This window comes from Convolutriloba macropyga, chromosome 13 (genome assembly GCF_964194025.1).
Source record: "Convolutriloba macropyga chromosome 13, txConMacr16.3, whole genome shotgun sequence".
In the NCBI taxonomy this organism is placed as follows: domain Eukaryota; kingdom Metazoa; phylum Xenacoelomorpha; order Acoela; family Convolutidae; genus Convolutriloba; species Convolutriloba macropyga.
In genome coordinates, this window is record NC_134480.1 from 9,149,657 (window position 1) to 9,168,022 (window position 18,366).

Consider the following 18,366-nt stretch of genomic DNA (forward strand, 5'->3'; position numbering starts at 1 on the left):
TATTGAGCGCGATTCGGGAAATGGTGCTCGGTTATGGATGGAATGAGGTGGTAGTGAGAAGCGACGGGTGGGTTGAAGTGGTGGTTAGAAGGAGGGGAGTGGATTTTCGTGAGCCGCATACCAATGAGCAAAACAAAAAAAACATCAAAAATCCATACGAATCAAATAAAAAAGTCAAGACATTTATGAGAAGGGGTAACTACGACTGAAATACGCACCGTAAACGCTAAAACCTTGATCGAAAACGGCGCAAAAACCCAATAAGTATGAACCCAAATTCCTCCTAAAAGTCTAAGCAAAGTTTAAAATGGTCCCAAACCGTTCAGTTAGCGGTTAATGTGAGAAATTATTTTGTCCACAAAGAAGTTAGAATCCAAAAATCTGCGTTGATAAAGTCGCGCGTGAATGAATGTTATTTTTCTGCACCTATTTTGCTCGCTCTCTTCGGGAATTAAAAATATTAAAAAAAACCCAACTCTAAATTTTAACTCTTCTTTTGAACTTTGTTCAGCAAAACAATAACAATTGTTTCACAGGCCGTATTTGACTTAACATCCTGTTAAAAAAGAAGTCTCCGATTTAATAAAAATTGTGACCATTACCCCTGTTCAAGTCGTAATGAAAAAGAGAGCGCCTAAATAACCGTTTGAGTAGGTGACGGCGGTTATTGAACAAAGCCGACATGGGCGGCAAATGTACGGGATTGCCGGGTCAAGGGGGGGCCGAGTGTAATGGGTTAAGCTTGGAATGAGAAGTGTGTTTGTTTGTGTGGCGCGCGTGCGTTTGTATGTGTGTTAGAGGGGATGGTGGCATGAGGGGATGGATGAAGTGAGAGGGGGGGGGGTCTAAACCGCCCCTTTGGCCAAAGTTTGATGTCTGCTAAGTAGCTTCTATACACTTAGAAACTAGTAAAGCTCTAAGAGAACTGCCCAGTGATTTAATGCCATCCGAGCTTTACCCGTTTTTGAAGACGAAAAGTCAAACAATCAGACAAAAAAAACTATCAGACAAAAAAGTCAAAAGTATGAAAAATTGCATTAAAAAGGAAAGACCAACAGGATTGTTTTAATTGCTACAAACTTCGTTTTTAGGAGCAATTAACTAGCTTACTCCCAGCTCAATTAGAATTCTATGTATCTGTATTTATTTTGTATACTCTAGCGAAGGGAACGTTCAAAGCACATCTATCAGTTAAAGGTATAAAAAATTCAGAGAATCTCAATCGCAATTAGTTTTGGGTGATAATCAATGCAGAACAAGCATTCGCTAAGCTTAGCTTGTTCAGGCATGCTATTTATTTACGAAATCAAAAAAAAACTTTCACAGCTTGGGAATTCCTGGGTTGAATTTTTTACCGCGACAAAACGTAACATACCTCTGAGCATCGTCTGCAATCTCCTGGGCTTTTCCAGCTTTAATAGTAGCTTCGGCTTCTTCCTTCTCCACAACCTAAAAAACAAGACTGATAAATATGATAGTATTCTTTGCATAGGTCACGTGATTAGCGGTCCGAAATAGCAGCCAGAATTTCGAAGTGAGTCACTTAACCCTGTATGGAACACGCAATTTGCACGTTATAAGATGCCAGAAGTTTTAAAACATGACACTGCATGTAGGAAAATCTGGCATTCTAGAATCTGGCACTGCATATATCTGATATTTTAAACTTACAAGTAAAGAAGTGAAGTTTCAGAACTTTTACGTCACATTATTGTGTCTAATACCAAGATTACTATTTTGGCAAGCTAAGAAAATTACATCCAAAAATACTGGCAAGTTTTTTTTGAGGGTCATGCAATCAGCTACGTTGCCGCAGAAAACTTCATGTCGCTGATGTTGTTGTTGTAGTAGCTCGCACAGAGCTGCAATTCGCAGGTATTTTTGGCGGGATACCAGCGCTGATTGCCGTTTTTAACGGGTACCCTAATTGCATTTGTATATCATAATAAAAATAGATATATTAGTCGTAGTGTAGCTACTGCATAATGTCGCTGATGTCCTTATACGACGACGCAATTAAATTCATAAGTTCTTCGATGCACGTTATAAGTCTTAGTACATATTCGAAGTTTTGTCTAGGGTGGGCAAAATAGTTTAGTTATCAGGATCTATACTGACCCGCAATGACCTAGAGCTCCAAATTTTAAATGGACAGTTGTACAGCATGTTACTGCGTAGTAAAACAACACGGGCGGAAGCATGGGATATGAACATTTTTATGCCCTCAGAGGGATAATGCAGAAAATGTGTCAATCCCCAGCGTTAACTTTTTTATTTAAACAATGTAAGCCGCCATATTTACTGATTGGATTGTGTAAAGCGCCATGTTTTATTGATTTCTAACCACTGGAAAAATGTAAAGTCATAACTATTTAGATGAAAAAAAAATGTAATAATGAAACTAAAGAAAGAAACCAACACAATTCTTTGATTATAAAGACTGAATACAAAAAGAAAAAAAAGTCTACGTCGTTTTCAACATATAGACGACGACTAAACTGGGCAGGGAGGTTGAAGGAGAAATGGAAATCGAGATGATAATTTTACAGTAATAACCTTTTTGGTTTCTTCAGCCACTACTGAGTCAGTTGCGATCTTTTCCATTGTAGTCTCAGTCTCTTTAGATGCTTCTTCTAACAGAGGTTGCATGTCTTTCAGTTCCTCTTCCATCTTCGCAACGTCCTCGGCTGTCGTTAACAGCTAAAAACAAACGAATAATTTCCCAACTTTGTTGGACTGAATCAATAACAACTACGGAATTTTTTGGTTTCCATTTTGCTTTCCAAGCAATTACTCCTGGATGTATCAGTACGTGGGGATTACATTAGTCAATAACCTTAATTATCAATTTGAAAACAACGTTTTCTGAGAAAACGGCCAGTGGAATTAAAAATATCATTGCAATAAAAAATCCTCTGTCTGAAAAACGTGGACTATTTTGTTTGTGTCATATCCTGCAATTCTTCTGAATTGAATTGATAATTTATTTCTAATTATTGATAATTGAATTGATAATTTATTTCTAATTATTGATAATAATTTCTTTAAAAAAACAGTGAAAACTTGTTTCAATAAAAAATTAAAAAAGCTCCACAGATGTATATCTGAAGGCAAAAATCTTTTCCGCCAATAAGAAAAATCCTTTTCCGCCAATAAGAAAAATCTCAAGCGGATAATTTAATCCCATGTTCGGTTGAGATAGTTTCATATCAAGTCCCAGGGGCCGCTGAGGCATGGCCATGGCCATTAAGTACGTCTAATAGCATTGGGTATAATGGCATTAGGTAATATAGCATTGGGTACAGTGACATTGGGTATTATGGAATTGGATATATTGGCATTGGGTATTTTTTCCTGACACCGAAAAATTTACTTAAATTTTGGAATAACCAAAACAAACATAAACCCACTAATGTCGGATGAATTGCTCTCGAATGACAGGCGATGCAATTTAATTCAGGGGCTGTAGCCCCATGATTTTTTCTTTATGGGTGCAAAAATTGTTTCCCACGCCATGATTCTAACCATTTCCCTCCCACTCCCACACCAGTGGCACTGATCACTCGGCTATCAGGCTCTTCTTGTTGATATGCTGCAATCAATTTTATTTTAGCAACAAGCTTTACTTCGGAGTGAAAGCAATAGTTATCACTATAAAAATGAAAAACGAAAGCGTGAAAAGGTCACTCGAGAAAACAAAAAGTGTTCTAGAAGAAAAGCACAAAAACGGTCCATTAGAAAAAAGCCAAACAGCCACTGACAAAAATTTTACTCATTATAAACGTCAGTAGGCGTAAGGAAAAAGCAACTGTAGCGTACAGGATAAGATCAATGACTGTCAAGCGATGGGCAGTGGTTCGAGTCTAATTAAAGGCAAAAAAGATGAATAATTTCTCGGACCACAAACTCAAAAAGTTGGTATTCTTTTTCTTTCGTTCTTTTTTTCGTTCCTTTTAATTCGTTTCCTGTCGTTCGTTCTTTCGATTCTTTACAATCTTTGTCTTGTCATAATTTGGATCTAATCTGCACAAGTTTTGCGCTCATTGAGCTTGCCAAAACAGGCGGGCCAAGAAAACCATTGACCAAAATATTGCTGATTCAGAAAGAGCAATCGACAAATGCAATACGCGTCGTTAGCGTATGTGGGTTGTTAACCGGGGGCAATGGTTCGCACCCCGGACAAAAAACTGACCAGGGCCCATATCTCCGAGGAAAGATCGCTTACGGATGGTTTTCTTTCTTGCAGGCGCCTGCAATTTATGCAAAGTTTCAGGATCTTTTTACAGAATTGCAATATATGATCTAGTTTAAAAGTTATTGCATTTTTTTCAATGCACTCGGATGCCCCCACCATGCTCCCACCTCAGTGGGAGCATCGTTTTTTCCACCATCCACCTGCACGGTGTCTTTTACTTTTCCCTGTGCAATCCGCCTTTTTTGGGCGCCAGAGCTGTAAGAGTGAAAAAATGAATAGTTTTTCAGGTGGATTTTGAGATTTGAAGCTCACATTTTGGCCCCTAGTATTGGACATAAAACAGCCAACTTTTGGAGCATCCAAGGTATGTATTTAGAAATAAAGACTATCAATGTCCCGCACGCTTCTACAAACGCCAACCACATTTGTCACCAATCGTGTGTGATTTCTGCAAAAAAAACTTTTTTGAGGGGAAAAAAATTACATAAAACAAGAACTGTTGCAGCTTTCTCATTAAAAATCTTTGAAAAAAGATCGACAACACTATTTTTCAATCATCCCGGGCGTCTTTTCATCCTAATGGAAGACAACTTGCAGATTTTTACGCCTCTGAGAGCAAATTCAGAATTTTTTTACGTTGATAGTGAAACCAATTTCTTTCGTCTTTTTTGACCCGGTTAACGACCCATCTTTACAAAACATTTTATGCTTTGCAAGGGCCTTTTACTGTTCTGAGCAAGTTCTTCACCAAACTTACTTTGTCGTTAGAGCTCGTTTTCATTTTGAAAATTTTCTGTTCAGGGGTGTCGGGCGCGCGCCCGACAGCCTTAGACATAAAAATTGTAAAGGGATGTTAAAACAAGCTCTACAGGCAAATTAAAATTGGTGAAAATCTTTCTCAGAACAAAAAACAGCTCTTACAAAGCACAAAAAAACGTAAAAAAGGGTGCTCAGCTAAAACCCTTTTTTGCAGGCTGCATAAGGGGGGCTTCAGGGCGCTTGAGTGGAAGAGAGGGATAGAAAAAATATATGTCTTCCAAACAAAAATTTGGAAATAAAAATCACCATTTTCCCGCACGCTTCTCCTACAAACTCCAACACCATTGGTCACCAATCGAGAGTGATTTCTCCAGAAATAACCTTTTTTGAGGGAAAATAAAAGATTTTACAAAGACTGAGAGCTGTTGCAGCCTTTTTTCTGATTAAAAAATCTTTAACAACGATCGACAACGCTATCTGTTAAATCACCCAGGTGCCCCTTCATCCTAATTAAAGCCAACTCGCAAATTTTTACGCCTCTGTCTGCAAACTAAGAACTTTTTGGTTTGTCAATGTTAGTGAAACCAATTTCTTCCGTTTTTTACCCAGAATTAACTAAATTAACTAAACACTCATCTTTACAAAACATTTTATGCTTTGCAAGAGCTTTCTATTGTTCTGAGCAAGTACTTCGCCATATTTACTTTGTCTCTAGAGCTTGTTTTAATATCTTTTTGACATTTTTTATGTCCAGGGGTGTTGGGCGCGCCGACAGCCTTGGACACAAAAATCGGCAAAAAGATGTTAAAACAAGCTCCAAAGACAAAATAAATTCGGTTAGGTACTTGCTCAGAACAATAAACAGCTCTTGCAAAGCACAAAATGTTACTTAAACGTGCGTGCTCAGCTCCTACTTTTTCTTACAAGCTGCATAAGGGGGCTTCAGGGCGCGATCCAAATAGCCACTAAACAAAAATTTGATATCTAGAAAGGTCAATAGGCGTAAGCAATAGGCATCGGTAGCGTAGAGGATAAGAACAATGATTATCAAGTGAGGGCAGTGGTTCAAATCGAACTAAAGGCGGAAAAAGACACATAATTTTGTGGCCCAAAAATTTGAAAAGTTGGCTTTCCTTTTCTTCGTTCTTTTTTTCGTTCCAATTATTTTGCTCTTTTTCATTTTTTCTTTCATCTTTCTATCAATTTGCACATGTTTTGCGATCATTAAGCTTGCCAAAACGGGCAAGCCATTGAGTCTATTGACCAAAATATTGCTGATTCAGAAAGAGCAACGGACAAAGGCAATACGCACCGGTAGCGTAAGCGGTAAAATCTATGTCTGGCTGTTAAGCGAGGGGCATAGGTGCGCACCCGAGTTGATGCGAAAAATTGCCCTTATTTTCTGGACCCCAGAAACATCAGCTAATTTTTGTTTTTCATCTACTCCTGTTTTTCTTTCTTGCTTTCTTTTGCCTCGTTAATTTTCTCTTATCGTTCTTTGCTTCAAAAATTTTTTTCTCTATATTTTAAATGTACATAAAAATCTAAAAATCAATCGCACTTGAGCGCAATGGTTATCCGCCTTATTACATGTTTTAACTGTTCTTAAAGCTAGAGCCGAGCTTAACAGATGCGCTTTGAGACGCGCTATACTGCCATATTAAAGCTCCTAATCTGAACATGTTTTTGCACTCTTTGAAAGAGCCCCATTCCAGAAACACGCAAACCAAATAGTCACCCACCAGAAATTTGATTATTAGAAAGGGTATTAGACGTAAACAATAGGCATCGGTAGCGTAAGAGATAAGGGCCATGGCTGTTAAGCGAAGGGAAGGGTTCGATTCCGAGATGGGCGGAAAAACAAGCATAGTTCCCCGGACAACAAAATGGGGTTTTTCTTTTTTATTCTTTTTATTTCGCTTCTTTTCGTTTTCTTTTTCATCTTTCGCTAGTTGATTTTAAATCAGACTCTTTTTGACCGCTTTGTTTGCAAAATTTAACGAAAAAAGAAGATGTGTAAATTATTAGGTTCTACAAGATTTGAGCTCCTATCGTTTGATTCAAAGTCCGAGGGCCTTACAGGCACATGGGTAGGTGAGGTGGGGAGGTCCAAGTTTTATCTTGGATAAATATTTTATTTTGTCCAAGGTATAATGTCGGCAGATTGTGGGTGCGGGAGGTCACCTACCCACTTTTTTTTAGCTTCCGCTTGTTACCTAGGACCCTTTCTAACCCCTGGTAGCCTTTCTGACGCCTACGCTGTAACGTTTCCGTCCTAAACACCTGTTGTGACCACTATAAACTTCTTTTGTTTCTTGTAGCTTAAGTTCAATCGCCTTCTTCAGTTTTTGTGCTGAGCAGCCACCTTGTTATATTTCATACTTCAGTTGAGCAAATTAATAGCATTACTGTGTGTTAGTGTCATTATTATTTCTTTTTAAATTGTTAGTTGAATTGAGCAACTTTTAACTTTACCATATATTTCAGTCATATGACTGGCATCCACTCATTTCAATTGATTGTTCACTGTTTTTCTATGTTTTTTTCTATTTGCTAAATTGAGCTCAAATTGTTTATCGCTTCAGCAATTTTAGTATTTTTAAACTCATAACACATATTTTTTTGAGTTTTAGTTTGTTTTTACTTGCAAGCTCTTGAGCCAGCTTGCAATCTTTGAAAAATGAGAATGGTTGTGACCCCCTAATTCTGCAGATTTTACGGAGAACAGGAGGGCCGAAATTCTAGCAACTCTTGAACAGGGATCTTTCGATACAAAGTAAAAGGTGCTACCCATTACACCATAAAATCATTTGCCTGGCTTCTACTCATTTCAATAGGTTTTTCACAGTTTGTTTTATCGATCATTTTACTTCTTCTGATCGGAAATACTTTTTGCTTATCCTTTCTATTTGTAAAACTTAGCTCGAATTGTTTCTTGTTTGAGCGATGTTAATATTTTCAAAGTCAGTTTTTTAGTGTTCTTTTTCTCATGAAAGCTATGAAGCCCGCTGGCAAGACAAAACTCTATTTTTTTGTTATTTCAGCTTCTCATTAAGTTAGAGTGCTTAGCGTACGGGGGGACAAACAAAGAAAATTTAGATAGAACCTGATATAGCAAAATGTTCTCGTTCCTTAATAAACTGTCCCTAAAATAGTATCTGATGAATTTTTCTCAGTGTAAGTTTTGAAAAGGAAGTGAATTTTTAGAAATCCGTTTCTTTTTGAAAGCTCTTTTCGCACAATTGGAAAAAAAGGACAATGTGTGATTCTTCTGGTTCTACCGAGATTTGAACTCGGATCTTTGGATTCAAAGTCCAATGTGCAAACCATAATACCATAGAACCATGTGACTGTCATCCATTCATTTCAATAGGTTTTTCAATGTTTTTCTATGTTCTTTTCTAATTGCTAAATTGAGCTCAAATTGTTTAACGTTTCAGCAATTTTAGTATTTTTTAAGTCAGATTTTTTGAGTCTTCGTTTTTTAACTGCAAGCTCTTGAGCCAGCTTGCAATCTTTAAAAGTTGAGACTGGTTGTGACCCACTAATTTTGCAGTTTTGCGGAGAACAGGAGAGCTGAAATTCTAGCAACTCTTGAACTGGGATCCTTAGATTCAAAGAACAATGTGCTACCCAATACACCATAAAATCATGTCCCTGGCTTCTACTCACTTCAATAGGTTTTTTACAGATTTTTTATCAATCCTTTTACTTCTTCTGATCGGAAATATTTTTTGCTTATCCTTTCTATTTGTAAAACTTAGCTCGAATTGTTTCGTGTTTCAGCGATGTTAATATTTTCAAAGTCAGTTTTTTAGTGTTCTTTTTCTCTTGAAAGCTATGAAGCCCGCTGGCAAGAAAAAACTCTATACTGTTTTGGTTTTTGCAGCTTCTCAATAACTTAGAGTGCTTAGCGTACGGGGGGACAAACAAAGAAAAATTAGATAGAATAGAACCTGATTTAGCACAAGGTTCTCGTTCTTTAATAAATGGTCCATAAAATAGTATCTGTTGAATTTTTCTAAGTGTAAGTTTTGAAAAGGAAGTGAATTTTTAGAAATCCGTTTCTTTTTGAAAGCTCTTTTCGCACAATTGGACGAAAAAGGAGAATGCGTGATTCTTGAGGTTTTACCGAGATTTGAACTCGGATCTTTGGATTCAGAGTCCAAGGTGCAAATCATGTGAAGGTTGTCTACTCATTTCAATATGTTTTTCTCTGTTTTTCTATGTTTTTCTTTTAGCAAATCTGAGCTCAAATTGTTTATCGTTTCAGCATTTTTAGCATTTTTAAAGTCAGACTTCTGGAGTCTTCGTTTTTTTACCTGAAAGCTCTTGAGCCAGCTTGCAATCTTTAAAAGTTGAGAATGGTTGTGACTTCCTAATTTTGCAGTTTTTACGGAGAACAGGAGGGCTGAAATTCTAGCAACTCTTGAACTGGGATCTTTAGATTCAAAGTACAAGGTGCTACCCATTACACCATAAATTCTTGTGCCTGGCTTCTACTCATTTCAATAGGTTTTTCACATTTTGTTTCATCGATCATTTTAATTCCTTTGTTCGGAAATATTTTTTGTTTATCATTTGTATTTGTAAAATTTAGCTCAAATTGTTTGTTGTTTCAGCGATGTTAAAATTTTCCAAGTCAGTTTTTTAGTGTTCTTTTTTCTCATGAAACCCATTAGGCCGGTAGCAAGAAAAAAATCTAATTTTTTGTTTTTTGCAGTTTCTCATTAACTTAGAGTGCTTAGCGTACGAAGGGACAAACAAAAAAATTTAAATAGAACTTGATTTAGCACAATGTTCTCGTTCTGTAGTAAATGGTCCCTAAAATAGTATCTGTTGAATTTTTCTTAGTGTAAGTTTTGAAAAAGAAGTGAATTATCAGAAATCCGTTTCTTTTTGAAAGCTCTTTTCGTAGACTTGGAAGAAAAAAGGAAATGTTTGCTTCTTTAGGTTATACCGAGATTTGAACTCGGATCTTTGGATTCAAAGTCCATGGTGCTACCCATTACACCATAGAACAATGTGAAGGTTTTCTACTCATTTCAATAGGTTTTTCACTGTTTTCCTATGTTTTTTCTAGTTGCCGAATTAAGCTCAAATTGTTTATCGTTTCAGCAATTTTTCTGTTTTCAAAGTCCGATTTTTTGAGCCAGCTTGCAATTCTTAAAACTTGAGACTGGTTGTGACCCTTAATTTTTCAGAATTTGAGAACAGGAGCGCTGAACCTCTAGCAACTCTTGAACTCGGATCTTTGGACTCAAAGTACAAGGTGCTACCCATTACACCAAAAACCAAGTGCCTGGCTTCTACTCATTTGCACAAATTTTTCACAGTTTTCATTATCGATCATTTTTTTTCCTTTCGGAAACAGTTGTTTTTTATTATTTCTATTTGGAAAACTTAGCTCAAAATAATTGTCTTCAGTGATGTTAATAGTTTCAAGGTCAGATTTTTTTAGTGTTATTTTTTTCATGAAAGCTATTGGGCCCGCTGGCAAGAAAAAACTCTAAATTTTTTTGGTTTTTACAGCTTCTCATTAACTTATTCTTATAGAATAGAACCTGATTTAGCACAATGTTCTCGTTCTTTAATAAATCGTCACTAAAATAGTATATGTTGAATTTTTGTTAGTGTACATTTTGAAAAGGAAGTGAATTTTTAGAAATCCGTTTCTTTTTGAAAGCTCTTTTCTCAGAATTGGACGAAAAAAGGAAATGTGTGCTTCTTCAGGTTCTACCGAGATTTGAACTCGGATCTTTGGATTCAAAGTGCAAGGTGCTAATCATGTGAAGGTTGTCTACTCATTTCAATATGTTTTCCACTGTTTTTCTATGTTTTTTCTATTTGCAAATCTGAGCTCAAATTGTTTATCGTTTCAGCATTTTTAGTATTTTTAAAGTCAGACTTTTTGAGTCTTCGTTTTTTTACCTGAAAGCTCTTGAGCCAGCTTGCAATCTTTAAAAGTTGAGAATGGTTGTGACTTCCTAATTTTGCAGTTTTTACGGAGAACGGGAGGGCTGAAATTCTAGCAACTCTTGAACTGGGATCTTTAGATTCAAAGTACAAGGTGCTACCCATTACACCATAAATTCTTGTGCCTGGCTTCTACTCATTTCAATATGTTTTTCACAGTTTGTTTCATCGATCATTTTAATTCCTTTGTTCGGAAATATTTTTTGTTTATCATTTTTACTTGTAAAATTTAACTCAAATTGTTTGTTGTTTTGGCGATGTTAAAATTTTCAAAGTCAGTTTTTTAGTGTTCATTTTCTCATGAAAGCTATTAAGCCCGCTGGCGAGAAAAAAATCTAATTTTTTGTTTTTTGCAGTTTCTCATTAACTTAGAGTGCATAGCGTACGGGGGGACAAACAAAGAAGATTTAGATAGAACCTGATATTGCACAATGTTCTCGTTCCTTAATAAAATGTCCTTAAAATAGTATCTCTTGATTTTTTCTCAGTGCAAGTTTTGAAAAGGAAGTGAATTTTTAGAAATCCGTTTCTCTTTCAAAGCTCTTTTCACACAATTGTACAAAAAAGGAGAATGAGTGATTCTTTAGGTTCTACCGAGATCTGAACTGGGATCTTTGGATTCAAAGTACAAGGTGCTACCCATTACACCATAAATTCTTGTGCCGGGCTTCTACTCATTTCAATATATTTTTCACAGTTTGTTTCATCGATCATTTTAATTCCTTTGTTCGGAAATATTTTTTGTTTATCATTTGTACTTGTAAAATTTAACTCAAATTGTTTGTTGTTTCGGCGATGTTAAAATTTTCAAAGTCAGTTTTTTAGTGTTCATTTTCTCATGAAAGCTATTAAGCCCGCTGGCAAGAAAAAAATCTAATTTTTTGTTTTTTGCAGTTTCTCATTAACTTAGAGTGCATAGCGTACGGGGGGGGGGGGGACAAACAAAGAAATTTTAGATAGAACCTGATATTGCACAATGTTCTCGTTCCTTAATAAAGTGTCCTTAAAATAGTATCTGTTGAATTTTTCTCAGTGCAAGTTTTGAAAAGGAAGTGAATTTTTAGAAATCCGTTTCTCTTTCAAAGCTCTTTTCGCACAATTGTACAAAAAAGGAGAATGAGTGATTCTTTAGGTTCTACCGAGATTTGAACTCGGATCTTTGGATTCAAAGTCCAAGGTGCTAACCATTACACCATAGAACCATGTGACTGGCATCCACTCATTTCAACGGGTTTTTCACTGTTTTTCTATGTTTTTTACTATTTGCTCAATTGAACTCAAATTGTTTATCAATTGAGAAATTTTAGTATTTTTAAAGTCAGATTTTTCGAGTCTTCGTTTTTTTACCTGCAATCTCTTGAGCCAGCTTGCAATCTTTAATAGTTGAGACTGGTTGTGATCCCCTATGATTGTCTTCAATGATGTTAATAGTTTCGAGGTCATATTTTTTAGTGTTGTTTTTCTCATGAAAGCTATTGGGCCCGCTGGCAAGAAAAAACTCTAAATTTTTTGGTTTTTGCAGCTTCTCGTTAACTTAGAGTGCTTAGCGTACGGGGTGAAAAATAAAGAAAATATAGATAGAATAGAACCTGATGTAGCACGATGTTCTCGTTCTTTAATAAATCGTCACTAAAATAGTATCTGTTGAATTTTTGTTAGTGTAAATTTTGAAAAGGAAGTGAACTTTTAGAAATCTTTTTCTTTTTGAAAGCTCTTTTCGCAGAATTGAACAAAAAAGTAAATGTGTGCTTCGTTAGGTTCTACCGAGATTTGAACTCGGATCTTTGGATTCAAAGTCCAAGGTGCTAATCATGTGAAGGTTGTCTACTCATTTCAATATGTTTTTCACTGTTTTTCTATTTGCAAATCTGAGCTCAAATTGTTTATCGTTTCAGCATTTTTAGCATTTTTAAAGTCAGACTTTTTGAGTCTTCGTTTTTTTACCTGAAAGCTCTTGAGCCAGCTTGCAATCTTTAAAAGTTGAGAATGGTTGTGACCTCCTAATTTTGCAGTTTTTAGGCAGAACAGGAGGGCTGAAATTCAAGCAGCTCTTGAACTCGGATCTTTGGATTCAAAGTCCAAGGTGCTAACCATTACACCATAGAACCATGTGACTGGCATCCACTCATTTCAACAGGTTTTTCACTGTTTTTCTATGTTTTTTACTATTTGCTCAATTGAGCTCAAATTGTTTATCAATTCAGAAATTTTAGTATTTTTAAAGTCAGATTTTTCGAGTCTTCGTTTTTTTTACCTGCAATCTCTTGAGCCAGCTTGCAATCTTTAATAGTTGAGACTGGTTGTGATCCCCTATGATTGTCTTCAATGATGTTAATAGTTTCAAGGTCATATTTCTTTAGTGTTGTTTTTCTCATGAAAGCTATTGAGCCCGCTGGCAAAAAAAAATTCTAAATTTTTTAGTTTTTGCAGCTTCTCATTAACTTAGAGTGCTTAGCGTACGGGGTGACAAATAAAGAAAATATAGATAGAATAGAACCTGATTTAGCACAATGTTCTCGTTCTTTAATAAATCGTCACTAAAATAGTATCTGTTGAATTTTTGTTAGTGTAAATTTTGAAAAGGAACTGAACTTTTAGAAATCCTTTTCTTTTTGAAAGCTTTTTTCGCAGAATTGAACGAAAAAAGTAAATGTGTGCTTCGTTAGGTTCTACCGAGATTTGAACTCGGATCTTTGGATTCAAAGTCCAAGGTGCTAATCATGTGAAGGTTGTCTACTCATTTCAATATGTTTTTCACTGTTTTTCTATGTTTTTTCTATTTCCAAATCTGAGCTCAAATTGTTTATCGTTTCAGCATTTTTAGCATTTATAAAGTCAGACTTTTTAAGTCTTCGTTTTTTACCTGAAAGCTCTTGAGCCAGCTTGCAATCTTTAAAAGTTGAGAATGGCTGTGACTCCCTAATTTTGCAGTTTTTACGGAGAACAGGAGCGCTGAAATTCTAGCAACTCTTGAACTGGGATCCTTAGATTCAAAGTACAAGGTGCTACCCATTACACCATAAATTCTTGTGCCTGGCTTCTACTAATTTCAATAGGTTTTTCACAGTTTGTTTCATCGATCATTTTAATTCCTTTGTTCGGAAATATTTTTTGTTTATCATTTGTAATTGTAAAATTTAGATCAAATTGTTTGTTGTTTCAGCGATGTTAAAATTTTCCAAGTCAGTTTTTTAGTGTCCTTTTTTCTCATGAAAGCTATTAAGCCCGCTGGCAAGAAAAAATTCTAATTTTTTGTTTTTTGAAGTTTCTCATTAACTTAGAGTGCTTAGCGTACGAAGGGACAAACAAAAAAAATTTAAATAGAACTTGATTTAGCACAATGTTCTCGTTCTGTAGTAAATGGTCCCTAAAATAGTATTCGTTTAATTTTTCTCAGTGTAAGTTTTGAAAAAGAAGTGAATTATCAGAAATCCGTTTCTTTTTGAAAGCTCTTTTCGTAGACGAAAACAGGAAATGTTTGCTTCTTCAGGTTCTACCGAGATTTGAACTCGGATCTTTGGATTCAAAGTCTAAGGTGCTAATCATGTGAAGGTTGTCTACTCATTTCAATATGTTTTCCACTGTTTTTCTTGTTTATCATTTGTACTTGTAAAATTTAACTCAAATTGTTTGTTGTTTCAGCGATGTTAAAATTTTCAAAGTCAGTTTTTCAGTGCTCTTTTTCTCATGAAAGCTATTAAGCCCGCTGGCAAGAAAAAAATCTAATTTTTTGTTTTTTGCAGTTTCTCATTAACTTAGAGTGCATAGCGTACGGGGGGAAAAACAAAGAAGATTTAGATAGAACCTGATATTGCACAATGTTCTCGTTCCTTAATAAAGTGTCCTTAAAATAGTATCTGTTGAATTTTTCTCAGTGCAAGTTTTGAAAAGGAAGTGAATTTTTAGAAATCCGTTTCTCTTTCAAAGCTCTTTTCGCATAATTGTACGAAAAAGGAGAATGTGTGATTCTTTAGGTTCTACCGAGATTTGAACTCGGATCTTTGGATTCAAAGTCCAAGGTGCTAACCATTCCACCATAGAACCATGTGACTGTCATCCATTCATTTCAATAGGTTTTTCAATGTTTTTCTATGTTCTTTTCTAATTGCTAAATTGAGCTCAAATTGTTTATCAATTCAGAAATTTTAGTATTTTTAAAGTCAGATTTTTCGAGTCTTCGTTTTTTTTACCTGCAATCTCTTGAGCCAGCTTGCAATCTTTAATAGTTGAGACTGGTTGTGATCCCCTATGATTGTCTTCAATGATGTTAATAGTTTCAAGGTCATATTTCTTTAGTGTTGTTTTTCTCATGAAAGCTATTGGGCCCGCTGGCAAAAAAAAATTCTAAATTTTTTGGTTTTTGCAGCTTCTCGTTGACTTAGAGTGCTTAGCGTACGGGGTGACATATAAAGAAAATAGAGATAGAATAGAACCTGATGTAGCACGATGTTCTCGTTCTTTAATAAATCGTCACTAAAATAGTATCTGTTGAAATTTTAATAGTGTATATTTTGAAAAGGAAGTAAACTTTTAGAAATCTTTTTCTTTTTGAAAGCTCTTTTCGCAGAATTGAACGAAAAAAGTAAATGTGCTCTTCGTTAGGTTCTACCGAGATTTGAACTCGGATCTTTGGATTCAACGTCCAAGGTGCTAATCATGTGAAGGTTGTCTACTCATTTCAATAAGTTTTTCACTGTTTTTCTATTTGCAAATCTGAGCTCAAATTGTTTATCGTTTCAGCATTTTTAGCATTTTTAAAGTCAGACTTTTTGAGTCTTCGTTTTTTTACCTGAAAGCTCTTGAGCCAGCTTGCAATCTTTAAAAGTTGAGAATGATTGTGACCTCCTAATTTTGCAGTTTTTACGGAGAACAGGAGGGCTGAAATTCTAGCAGCTCTTGAACTGGGATCTTTAGATTCAAAGTACAAGGTGCTACCCATTACACCATAAATTCTTGAGCCTGGCTTCTACTCATTTCAATAGGTTTTTCACAGTTTGTTTCATCGATCATTTTAATTCCTTTGTTCGGAAATATTTTTTGTTTATCATTTGTAATTGTAACATTTAGATCAAATTGTTTGTTGTTTCAGCGATGTTAAAATTTTCCAAGTCAGTTTTTTAGTGTCATTTTTTCTCATGAAAGCTATTAAGCCCGCTGGCAAGAAAAAATTCTAATTTTTTGTTTTTTGAAGTTTCTCATTAACTTAGAGTGCTTAACGTACGAAGGGACAAACAAAAAAAATTTAAATAGAACTTGATTTAGCACAATGTTCTCGTTCTGTAGTAAATGGTCCCTAAAATAGTATTTGTTTAATTTTTCTCAGTGTAAGTTTTGAAAAAGAAGTGAATTATCAGAAATCCGTTTCTTTTTGAAAGCTCTTTTTGTAGACGAAAAAGGCAATGTTTGCTTCTTCAGGTTCTACCGAGATTTGAACTCGGATCTTTGGATTCAAAGTCTAAGGTGCTAATCATGTGAAGGTTGTCTACTCATTTCAATATGTTTTCCACTGTTTTTCTTGTTTATCATTTGTACTTGTAAAATTTAACTCAAATTGTTTGTTGTTTCAGCGATGTTAGAATTTTCAAAGTCAGTTTTTTAGTGCTCTTTTTCTCATGAAAGCTATTAAGCCCGCTGGCAAGAAAAAAATCTAATTTTTTGTTTTTTGCAGTTTCTCATTAACTTAGAGTGCATAGCGTACGGGAGGACAAACAAAGAAGATTTAGATAGAACCTGATATTGCACAATGTTCTCGTTCCTTAATAAAGTGTCCTTAAAATAGTATCTGTTGATTTTTTCTCAGTGCAAGTTTTGAAAAGGAAGTGAATTTTTAGAAATCCGTTTCTCTTTCAAAGCTCTTTTCGCATAATTGTACGAAAAAGGAGAATGTGTGATTCTTTAGGTTCTACCGAGATTTGAACTCGGATCTTTGGATTCAAAGTCCAAGGTGCTAACCATTCCACCATAGAACCATGTGACTGGCATCCACTCATTTCAATAGGTTTTTCACTGTTTTTCTATGTTTTTTACTATTTGCTAAATTGAGCTCAAATTGTTTATCAATTCAGAAATTTTAGTATTTTTTAAGTCAGATTTTTCGAGTCTTCGTTTTTTATTACCTGCAAGCTCTTGAGCCAGCTTGCAATCTTTAAAAGTTGAGACTCGTTGTGATCCCCTATTTTTGTCTTCAATGATGTTAATAGTTTCAAGGTCATATTTTTCAGTGTTGTTTTTCTCATGAAAGCTATTGGGCCCGCTGGCAAGAAAAAATTCTAAATTTTTGCCTAGCTTCTGCTCATTTCTACAAATTTTTCACAGTTTTCATTATCGATCATTTTACTTTTCCTTTCGGAAACAGTTGTTTTTTATCATTTCTATTTGGAAAACTTAGCTCAAAATAATTGTCTTCAGTGATGTTAATAGTTTCAAGGTCAGATTTTTTGAGTGTTATTTTTTTCATGAAAGCTATTGGGCCCGCTGGCAAGAAAAAATTCTAAATTTTTTGGTTTTTGCAGCTTCTCATTAACTTATTCTTATAGAAAAGAACCTGATTTAGCACAATATTCTCGTTCCTTAATAAATCGTCACTAAAATAGTATCTTTTGAATTTTTGTTAGTGTAAATTTTGAAAAGGAAGTGAATTTTTAAAATTCCGTTTATTTTTGAAAGCTCTTTTCTCAGAATTGGACGAAAAAAGGAAATGTGTGCTTCTTCAGGTTCTACCGAGATTTGAACTCGGATCTTTGGATTCAAAGTCTAAGATGCTAATCTTCTGAAGGTTGTCTACTCATTTCAACATGTTTTCCACTGTTTTTCTTGTTTATCATTTGTACTTGTAAAATTTAACTCAAATTGTTTGTTGTTTCAGCGATGTTAAAATTTTCAAAGTCAGTTTTTTAGTGTTCTTTTTCTCATGAAAGCTATTAAGCTCGCTGGCGAGAAAAAAATCTAATTTTTTGTTTTTTGCAGTTTCTCATTAACTTAGAGTGCATAGCGTACGGGAGGACAAACAAAGAAGATTTAGATAGAACCTGATATTGCACAATGTTCTCGTTCTGTAGTAAATGGTCCCTAAAATAGTATTTGTTTAATCTTTCTCAGTGTAAGTTTTGAAAAAGAAGTGAATTATCAGAAATCCGTTTCTTTTTGAAAGCTCTTTTTGTAGACGAAAAAGGCAATGTGTGCTTCTTCAGGTTCTACCGAGATTTGAACTCGGATCTTTGGATTCAAAGTCTAAGATGCTAATCTTCTGAAGGTTGTCTACTCATTTCAACATGTTTTCCACTGTTTTTCTTGTTTATCATTTGTACTTGTAAAATTTAACTCAAATTGTTTGTTGTTTCAGCGATGTTAAAATTTTCAAAGTCAGTTTTTTAGTGCTCTTTTTCTCATGAAAGCTATTAAGCCCGCTGGCAAGAAAAAAATCTAATTTTTTGTTT

The 18,366-nt window shown here is 35.1% G+C and overlaps 1 protein-coding gene and 4 non-coding genes across 5 annotated transcripts in view; all 5 read right to left on the reverse strand.

Moving 5' to 3' along the window:
- LOC142352043 (dynein axonemal heavy chain 1-like) overlaps nt 1-18,366 on the reverse strand; it is a 234,705-nt gene that overhangs the window by 51,547 nt on the left and 164,792 nt on the right. The window contains 2 exon segments of the mRNA XM_075404390.1: nt 1,376-1,449; nt 2,557-2,700. Of these exon segments, the coding sequence (XP_075260505.1) occupies nt 1,376-1,449; nt 2,557-2,700 (218 nt within the window).
- On the reverse strand, nt 8,227-8,298 carry Trnaq-uug (transfer RNA glutamine (anticodon UUG)). The gene has a single exon. It is a non-coding gene; the product is annotated as a tRNA-Gln (tRNA).
- Nucleotides 12,061-12,132, reverse strand: Trnaq-uug (transfer RNA glutamine (anticodon UUG)). Its single transcript has one exon. It is a non-coding gene; the product is annotated as a tRNA-Gln (tRNA).
- Trnaq-uug (transfer RNA glutamine (anticodon UUG)) lies at nt 14,903-14,974 on the reverse strand. The gene has a single exon. It is a non-coding gene; the product is annotated as a tRNA-Gln (tRNA).
- On the reverse strand, nt 16,828-16,899 carry Trnaq-uug (transfer RNA glutamine (anticodon UUG)). Its single transcript has one exon. It is a non-coding gene; the product is annotated as a tRNA-Gln (tRNA).